General features: G+C 48.4%; 1 protein-coding gene across 3 annotated transcripts in view; it reads left to right on the top strand.

Annotated features, from left to right (window-relative positions):
• The window catches only part of LOC143297395 (uncharacterized), a 132,279-nt gene that overhangs the window by 66,674 nt on the left and 55,605 nt on the right, over nucleotides 1–10,000 (top strand). For all 3 annotated transcript variants that reach the window (XR_013057264.1, XM_076609728.1, XM_076609727.1), the window contains exon 3: nucleotides 8,569–10,000. This exon is cut by the window's right edge and continues 1,834 nt beyond it. Coding sequence is in view for 2 of the 3 variants with exons in the window: in XM_076609728.1 (XP_076465843.1) it covers nucleotides 8,569–10,000 (1,432 nt within the window). In the remaining variant the exon portion in view is untranslated. The remainder of the gene's footprint in view (nucleotides 1–8,568) is intronic.

Genomic DNA, 10,000 nt, shown 5'->3' with positions numbered 1-10,000 from the left:
TGAGAGAGAAACAGCTTGAAGAGACAGACATTAATTTAATGAAGAGGTACAAGGGCTGGGGGGTGGAGGGAGGAGTGGGGGGTGTCAGGATATTGAAGCCTGGAGGGAGCAGGGGGGAGGGGGGGGGACATCCTTTGTTGTGTGGGCCCTGCTAGCCTGGCACCACCACCCTCCTCCTCCCCCCTCCACCCCCTCCCTTCACCCACACACACAGACTTGAAGCACGCGCATCTGTCGACTTCTCGTACCGGCCGGGTACAGCTCAAATTTGATCCCATGTACCCATATTTTGACCCACCCCCAAACCCGGCGTGGCTTGTCGAAACGATACCCACTGTAGTTTGTTTCAAGGCATAGTTTGTAAATACCGCGTGTCTCCACCGGTTTTTTTTGTTTGTATGTGTGTTTGTTTTGTGGGTTTTTTGTTTGTTTGTTTGTTTTTGTTTTGTTTTGTTTTGTTTGTGTGTGTGTGTGTGTGTGTGTGTGTGTGTGTGTGTGTGTGTGTGTGTGTGTGTGTGTTTTCTCGTTTTTTTGGGGGTGTGTGGAGGTGTTGTTTTTGTTTTTTTTGTTTTTGTTTTCTCTCTTCCTTTCTTTCCTGTTTCTTTCTTTTTTCTTATTACATTGTTATTCTTTGTACTCTTTCTCACTGTGACGCAAATTTGAAGAGAGATTTAAATATGTCAGTTGTTTTTTGTTTGTTTTTGTTTTTTTTCAAATGCGCCATACGTGGACTAAATTAAAGTTATCGTCTTGTCTTCATTCGTGGATTGCGACTCCCGCGTACACTCCTATACATACAAACATATATGTGAGTGGTCAATTTACATGCATGGACCCGTCAGTGAGGTAGCCAGGTAGCCAGTGCCCTTCTTCAGGTTTCACTCCCACAGAGAGGTGGACCAGACACAAGGTGGGTTGCTGTGTGAGCCCGGCCCTGGGGCCTGTTGCATTGCTCGGACGGAAGAGCCCAGTATGGTCGTAACCCGCTACTAACTGTGTGTAGTATGGAACTGACCAATGGCGTAGTTCGGTCAGCGTGGGCATTTAGTCACGTCGTGTAACTGTTCAAACCGTTAGAACCAAGCAGTGCAGCTGGCACCTGGTGGACAGCTGCAGACACAGTCTTCAGCTTGTGTGAGTAGTAGTTCCAACCAGATGCGGGCACACCTTCACGCGAAGGGTTTGCTTGTTGTTTGTTTTTTCTGATGACGCGAATTTGTTTGTAGAGTGTGTTTGTGTGGGTGGTTGGGTGGGTGAGAAGGTGGGTGTAATTTTGTGTGTGTTTGCGTGCGTGCGTGCGTGTGTGTGTGTGTGTGTGTGTGTGTGTGTGTGTGTTTATGTTTGTTGTTGTTTGTGTGTTGTTGTTGTTTTTTTTTATTGCACTATCGTGTTAAAATGTGCAATACTCTATTTACCTATCAGTCTGTCTATCTATGTATCTATATTCTTTTTTTTTTCTTTCTTTTTACCCTTGACTTGTAGCAGGTATTGACGTGGAGATAGCCTTGAGATGGGCTTAGTGGTCGGCGAGGCTCTAAGCACCATAATTTGATTTGATTTGATCTATCTATATCTGTGTATCTGTCCGCTATCTATCTATATAGATTATCCACATCGTCCTCATCATTGTATTTTGTTTGATGTCATTCTGATACAAAAAAATACAGCAACAATAATAATATTAAAAAATAAAATAAAATAAAAAAATAAAAACCGGAACCTTTCACAAAATAACGTAACTCTGATCACCGTAAATCAAAAACCCCTGGGAGGCAAAATTGACTGGTGAGGGTGACGATTCCCTTACGCCGCCCTGTGGACAGTGGAACCACTGGAGAAAGGGGTTGGAGCAGACCGCAGAACCAAACAGTGGCATTCCCGCAGCAGCGAAAAGTTTCCTTTGTGTGTGTGGGTGTGTGGCGAGAGGACCGTCGGGGGTAGGGCGTGGAGGAAAAAACTGTGGGAGTTTGTGATTGTGGATAGTTTGTTTTGTTTTTGTTTTTGTTTTTGTTTTTTTTTGGTGCTGTGGGCGAGCATGTATAGGTCTGTGTGTGTGTGTGCAATGGTGCGGAGCGTATCATGAGAGCTGATTCTGGTAAGTAGTTTATTAGTTTTTGTGAAGAATATGTTTTGTTTGTGTCTGTGTTTTCTGTCTGTCTGTCTGTGTCTGTCTGTCTGTCTGTCTCCCCCCTCTCTCTCTCTTAGTAAATCTCACTATCTCTCTCTTTCTTTCTTTCTCTCTCTTTCTCTACCCTCCCACCCCCCCTACACACACACACACATACATACACCCCCCTGCCCCCCTCCTCTCTCTCTCCCGTCTCTTTCAGTCTCTGGCGATCTACTTGTGTATCTGTCACCCCCTGCCCCCGAACCTCCCTCTCTCCCTGCTTGTTTTGCCACAAGTCATTTACGTCTCAATGTCCAAGTGAACCAGATTTAGCACAAGGCCGTCTTTGTTACAGTGCAGAAGGAATTACCGTGTTTTTGTTGTTGTTGTTTTGGTTTGTTTGTTTTTGTTTTTTTGTTTTGGGTTTTGTTTTTTGTTTGTTTGTTTGTTTTTTTGGAGCGGGGGTTGTTTTTGTTTTTGTTTTGTTTTTTGCCGCTTTTTTTTTTACTTTCAAGATTAATCTTTTCAGGTTTGTCTAAGTGACGTAAACTAAGGAGGATAAGTGGGGAGTATTTCACATGGAATGGATCCCTGCTATCAGTGGCTATTTCTGGCGTCGTCAGTGAAAGAAAGAAGGGATTGAGTGGAGGGAGGGAGGAGGCCGGGGTGTAGATAGCCATGGAGTATTCACTTCCTGATCTGCTGCACACCGGCTGAAATTAGTGTGCACTAAAACCTCCCCTGTCTCTCCCCCCCCCCCTCCTCACCCCCCCATTCTCAGTCACAGAAGTATTCTGATTATATTGGTGGTTTAGAGTTCCGGCAATCTTGAACAAGTCGCTTTGTTCCGAATGTAAATCGTGTGCGTGCATATGTGTGTGTTTTCGAGTGCTGTGTTTTGTGTTTTTAAAGTGCATGTGACTGAACAGACGGAAAGTGTCTGTATGTAAAACAGCTGATGTGAAGAGGTAAACAGACCCAGCTCAAAAGTGTTTTCTGTCTGAATTTATAGTTTCAAAACTTCATTGTCTGTGTGAAGGCTAGTCGGCCTTCACACACACACACACACACACACACACACACACTCTGACACACACACACACACACGCGCGCGCGCGCGCGCGCGCGCGAGCGCGCACGCACACACACACACACACACACACACACACACAAAGAAAAGAAAGAAAAAAAAAAACAGACCCAAACAAGAGAACGCATTATAACAAGAAACAGCCCACCATTGTTTACACAATGATAACAATTTCCTACATCAGGACGTGGCTATGGCAAGTATTTATTACTTACAGTAAGCTGCGCTGTCATACATGCATTCCACTTTTTTTTCTTTTGAACAAACAACGTGTCTTGTCTTGTCTTGTCTCCACTGTGCCTCTGTTTCTTCAGGTCTGTTTGACCTGCACTTGTTGTTTTCCACAACTCAAGTCTGTGTGACTGTCTGCTGAATCAGTGGAGACCGCGTCTGTTTGTGGATCCGGGTAAAGGTTGCGTCAGTGTCAGTGTTGTGTTGTGACAGTGTCAAGATGTCTGACAATGTGGCCACGAAATGTCCCATTTGTTCAGTTGTCGGCGTGGCCAAAAGCAACAGGACTTGCCTTGAGAAAGCTTGGCTTTCACCCAGAACAACACACGGCTGTTTTGGTTCGCAGTTTTTTACCTCTTAACTGTTTAGCGGGTTTTTATGAGGAAGGCCCCAAAACATTGTCGTTTTTATATTGTTGCTTATCCATACAGCGTATTCCTGTGTTCGTATTAATTTTCTGTCCGCTGTGTGGATGCCAACCTGTCAGTTATAAACGGCATCACCGCATGCTGTAAATTCCGCGGGGACTGCATCCCCTCCAACAACGGAACCCTCCACAGCACAAAGACCCCAGCTCTGAACGGCTTGATAGCCAAAGACGCCAGCTCTGAGCGACTTGATAGCCAAAGACCCCAGCTCTGAGCGACTTGATAGCCAAAGACCCCAGCTCTGAGCGACTTGATAGCCAAAGACCCCAGCTCTGAACGACTTGATAGCCAAAGACCCCAGCTCTGAGCGACTTGATAGCCAAAGACCCCAGCTCTGAATGACCTGATAGCCAAAGACCCCAGCTCTGAACGACTTGATAGCCAAAGACCCCAGCTCTGAACGGCTTGATAGCCAAAGACCCCAGCTCTGAGCGACTTGATAGCCAAAGACCCCAGCTCTGAGCGACTTGATAGCCAAAGACCCCAGCTCTGAACGGCTTGATAGCCAAAGACCCCAGCTCTGAACGACTTGATAGCCAAAGACCCCAGCTCTGAACGACTTGTTAGCCAAAGACCCCAGCTCTGAGCGACTTGATAGCCAAAGACCCCAGCTCTGAGCGACTTGATAGCCAAAGACCCCAGCTCTGAGCGACTTGATAGCCAAAGACCCCAGCTCTGAGCGACTTGATAGCCAAAGACCCCAGCTCTGAGCGACTTGATAGCCAAAGACCCCAGCTCTGAACGACTTGATAGCCAGTTTGTCCTTATACTCGAGTCTGTCTCTTGAAATTCTGTGCTGATCTTTTTTTTCTGTTCCTGTCTTATTTATCTGTCTTTACTCCCTTCTTTGTTGTCTTTGTAGTTTTGTTGTTTTTTTTTCTTTTCCGTATTCACGTCCATTTGTTTGGATGTTTCCGAGAGAGTGTTTGGCCTTAACCCTGTGCTACCAGATTCCAGTGCACGTTAGTTGGCTGGGCTGTTTACACTCTGATGAAGAAGAAAAAAAGAGTCGAAATTCACTGAAAATGGGTCACAACATCTACTAATGGTATTGGAGAGAAGAGTCGAAATCCACTGAAAATTGGTCACAACGTCTACAAAAAAAAAAGAAAAAAAAAGAAAAAAAAAAAAGCGTAAGACGAGACAGAGCGAAAACCTTACAAGATGGCGTGGAGAGCCTTGGCCAAAGGAATGATTCAGCGCTTATAGCTTTTAGAGGCGTTTGATTGGCTAAGAGCGGACCGGGCAAGAAGGGGCGTCTTTTCACTGTTAGCCGCGCGAAATTTGGCCAAGCAGAGCAAACCGATAGGCGTAGTTTGCATCAGTTTGACATGGTAAGTATATGTATCACCAAACATGGAGTATAATACAAACTACTCCTTTCGCTCATGCACAAAAAATGTCGGTAAGATACTTCCTGAATTTAGGATGCTAGAACAGGACTTTACCGCCTGACAGTCTGTAGGCAAAATGAACGTATTTGACAGTCTGTAGGCAAAATGAACGCACTTGACAGTCTGTAGGCAAAATGAACGTATTTGACAGTCTGTAGGCAAAATTAACGCACTTGACAGTCTGTAGGCAAAATGAACGTATTTGACAGTCTGTAGGCAAAATTAACGCACTTGACAGGCTGTAGGCAAAATGAACGCACTTGACAGGCTGTAGGCAAAAAGAACGCGCTTGACAGTCTGAAGGCCAGATATTGTTACAGGTTGTAGGTTTGTCTTTAGTACAGTGCCAGCAAAACCGCTCGACTGTACTCTAATGATAAACATTTTTTTCAGCAAAAGTTTACTACAAAGAACAGAAATCTTTAATTTAAAAAAAAAAAGTGAAAATAAAAACAACAACAACAGCAACAACAAAAAACAAACAGACTACAATTTGCTCACGTTGCTTGCAACCTAACCACCATGCCTGTTTGTGAGAGAGAGAGAGAGACATAGAGAGAGAGAGAGAGAGAGAGAGAGAGAGAGAGAGCGCAGACGTAAAACGCCCTGTACAAATGATGATGTTTGCCGAGAATGCAAACAAACAGGACAAAAACAAGGTGACCCCCTTCTTGCGCGGAAGCTGAAAGACACGCACACTGAAAAAACAAACAACAACACGGGAAACAACTCCTACACTCTACACTGGCTCCACAATGAAGCGAGAATTAAATGCAAAGTTGCGTGTCAAAAAAAAAAAAAAAAAAAAAAAAAAAGTATGCAGGCGAAACGGACGTACTTGTCATTCTGTAGGCGAAACGTCAGTAGGCAAAATGTGTGTTGGGGCATAGGCGAAACGCGGTGCACGGGCTGTGAGCAGAGGTAAAGGGGTCATTTCCTGAATGGTGTGACGTCCTGTCGCACTGTCGTGACAAATCAGTCCCCGTTGGTCTCACAAGGGTCCCTCTGTTGGTTCTGCCAGGAGCCTGCAAAAACCTTTGGTTAACAGCTTAGGGGCGTTTTACGTCTGCTCTCTCTCTCTCTCTCTCTCTCTCTCTCTCTGCACTCCTCCCCTCTCCGTCTCTGTCTCTGTCTCTATCTCTCTGTCTCTCTCATTCGTTCTTTCCCATTCTCTCTCTCTCTCTCTCTCTCTCTCTCTCTCTCTCTCTCACTCCCTCTTGGTCAGTTGCTCGCTCGCTCGTCTTGGGTACACGTGCACGTGTGTGTGTGTGTGTGTGTGTGTGTGTGTGTGTGTGTGTGTGTGTGTGTGTGTGTGTGTGTGTGTGTGTGTGTGTGTGTGTGTGTGTGTGTGTGTGTGTGTGTGTGTGTGTGTGTGTGTGTGTGTGTGTGTGTGTGTGAGATATCTTTCTCTTTGTCTCTCTGCTTGTCTCTGTCTGTCTCTGTCTCTCGCTCTCGCTCTCTCTCTCCGTTCTACTTAAGCTTCCTGTTTCCATAAAATGGGGGTTAGGATGGGGGTGAGGGGGGTCGGGGGTGGTGGAGTGGAGTGGAGGAGAGGTGGACAAGTTAGTGTCTGGACTTTGGTCAATGGGGTTCATCGTTGTGGTCTGGGCTGGACCTTCGGGGTGGATGTTCGAGAAAACGGTTGCTGGTGCAGTCGTGTTGGTTGTGGTGGAAATGTCTACCGTGTCCGCTTGCCTGTGTGTCTGTCTGTGTGTGTCTGTCTGTCTGTGTGTGTGTCTGTCTGTATCTCAATTGTTTAATCCTTTCGGAGTGTTGAGGATGGCCACGAAACATCTCACACATGTATGCGAACAGCAAGTGAAGCTTCTAAGATACACTTCTCAAGGTCTTAAAGAAGAAGAAAAAAAACCCTGCCCCCCCCCCCCCCCCCCCCCCCCCCACACCCCCCCAAAATAGAAGTTTAATCTGTATTTTGTATTTGTCACAAGTTGTTCCAGAAATCTGTCAATAAACCCACCATTCCTCTCTCTTCTCTCTTTCACTATGTCTGTTTCTCTCTATATCTGTCTGTGTACCGGTCAGTCTGACAGAGAATGTCTCCATAACAACACGTGTTTTTCACCTTTCGTTCAACAAAGAAGAAGACGAAAGACGACGACGACGACGACGACCTTCAGAGCTCAGATCTCAAAACGTTTTTTATTATTCAAGGAAGAAGAAGAAGAAATTGACAGCCAGAAATAACCCCAGTCATAAGGAAAAAAAAAAGGAAAAAAAACATGGTCAAACAGGCTTTACAAGACCTAACTCCCCGCCCAGACACCAACTCCCACCCCCTTCCACCTCCCCGAACCTCCCCCCTCCACTCTCCTCTCCCCCTGTTCACCCTCCTCCCTCTTCCCCCTTGCCCCCTACCCTCTCCCCCCACCTAATGTAACAGGCCATAGTGTCATGATTGTGAGTGGCTAGCTGAAGCATTATTGACGGGTAATTAGGTCCGATCGATGTAGTTTCCTGGCCCCCTTTTTTTTTCTCTCTCTCCTGTCGTTTTGTTTGTTCTGGTTTTCGTTTTCCGGGCAAAGACCTTTTGTGAGTGTGTAGACATTCTGGCTTTGATCCTCTGTGTGTGTGTGTGTGTGTGTGTGTGTGTGTGTGTGTGTGTGTGTGTGTGATGTGATTGCATGTGTGTCCGTTTGCGTGCACTCCATGTTTTTCAAGTTGCGAGTCGGTGTTCGTTCTATGCGGTTTGTGTTAACCGAGTGTTAATTTTTATATGTTCGTTTTTGGATTTATGAGGTAGGGGATGGGGGGGGGTATGGTATCAGTCAGCACATGGCTATCATAGCAGTCGACACACAGGTATATCAATAGTCAACAGACAGGTATACCAACAATCAACACACAGAGGCATACCAACAATTAACACACACACACACACACACACACACACACACACACACACACACACTCACGTAAACACACACACGTAAACACACGCACACAGACATCACAATGGACAGGCAGAGAGAGAGAGAGAGAGACGGAGACAAACTCCAGACCTGTATTTTTTTTCCCCACCCCACTGTCTGTCAGTACAAACAAAATACAAACGTTGAGGTGAGACATTGTTTGCTGAATAAAACTTTGATTTTCAAGTTGTATTGGTTGGTTTGTATGTTTGTTGGTTAGTTGGATTAAGTTGGGTTAGTTCGTCAGTTAGGCAGTTTGTTTCGTTGATACTTTAGTTTTCTTCGGTATTTTACTAATAGTGTTGGTATACCTGTCTGTTGGCTATTATTATTATTATTATACACCTGTGTGTTGACTGATCATCACACCTGTGGGTGCGTGCAGGTAAAACGGCTGCTGCCTGGCGGGGTGTGCGCGGGGACCCCAGGCCTTCACGAGGGGGACCGCCTGTTGGAGTGTAACGGCCACAGCCTGCAGGGGCTGACCCAGGCCCGCTGTCTGCACATCCTCAAGGACGCCGGACCACGCGTCACCTTGACCCTGCTGCACGAGCAGGACGACGCGCGGGGAGCGCGTGACGGCGAGGTCAAGGTCAAGGCCACGCCCACCACCACCACCACCACCACCTCTCCCCGCCGCCCTCGGTTGGAGGCGAAAGCAGGGCAGAGGAGTGGGATTGTGGGAGAAGCAAAGCGAGGGGTACCCGGTGTGGAAACCCACGGAAAGAGACCTGCAGTGCAGGACCAGACAGACACAGGTGCTGACAAGAGCGGGGAATCCTCGGTAAACGGTTCCTCCCCGCTGTCTTCCCCGTTGAAAACTTCCCCCCGGTCCGACCCCCACACCAGGAATTCCGAACCCCGGACAGTTTCAGACCGGTCAAAGAATGGCACAGTGAGTGACGACAACGCCTCGTCCTCAGCCTCGTCCCGCCAGAAGAGAACGCCGCCTCGCGCGTCACGTGCCCGAGGCATGTCCAACCCTTTCCTGGACCCGGACCCTCCTCAGGCCGAGGGCGGGGGCCAGGCCGGGGAGGACGGGGTGGAGCAGCGCCGCCTGTCGGCTCTGAACCCCAACAACCCTTTCTACTCCGACGTGGTGTTTGGGGGCAGCGGGGCGGGGTCTCAGCCGTCGGGTGTACCCAGCTCCAACCCCTTCTACGCTGACGTGGTGCTGGGCGGTGATGAGGAAGGAGTGTGTGTCCCCCCTCCACTAGGGTCCTTCTCCGGTGTTGAGCACGTGGTGGGTGAGGGTGGTGGGGAGGAGGGGGTGGTGGTGATGGAGGAGGACGTGCTACTGGAGCTAGGAGGTGGGGAGGGGGGTGAGGAGGAGAGACCCCCCACCACCTTCACCGGCATGACCGGGGCCGTGGACCTGTTGGGCGGACTGTCCGGGGAATCTGACGACGTCGTCGGCGGCAGCGGTGGTGGTGGGATCCCGCCCCCCGCGGAGTTCTCCGACCTGGGCGGGCTGCCCGTGCTGCAGCCACAGACTGTCCACAGTCCTGCTGCCACCAGCGACGATCTGGTGAACCTGGGGGAGTTTGCCACGAGTGCCACGAGCCACGTGTCCCCGGCCGGCGAGGAAGCCTCGGAGGGGGGGGGAAAGACTCAGTCTGGATCCAGCTCCTCTGGTTTTGACTTTCTGCTGGACGCCGGAGAATCCAGACAGACGGGTCCTTCCTTGCTGATGGACATTACGGAGGAGGAACAGGAATCCTCCTCCTCCTCCTCCTACATCCATGCTCCCTCTCCCGCTCCTGTTCTCCCCCCGTCTCCCCCAGACGCCGCCCTGTCTCCTCAAGTTCCCTCAGTGG

The sequence above is a fragment of the Babylonia areolata genome, chromosome 22, assembly GCF_041734735.1.
Source record: "Babylonia areolata isolate BAREFJ2019XMU chromosome 22, ASM4173473v1, whole genome shotgun sequence".
NCBI classification, from domain to species: Eukaryota; Metazoa; Mollusca; class Gastropoda; order Neogastropoda; family Buccinidae; genus Babylonia; species Babylonia areolata.
Note: the sequence above shows the minus strand (reverse complement) of the source record. Positions and strands in the feature narration are given on the sequence as shown.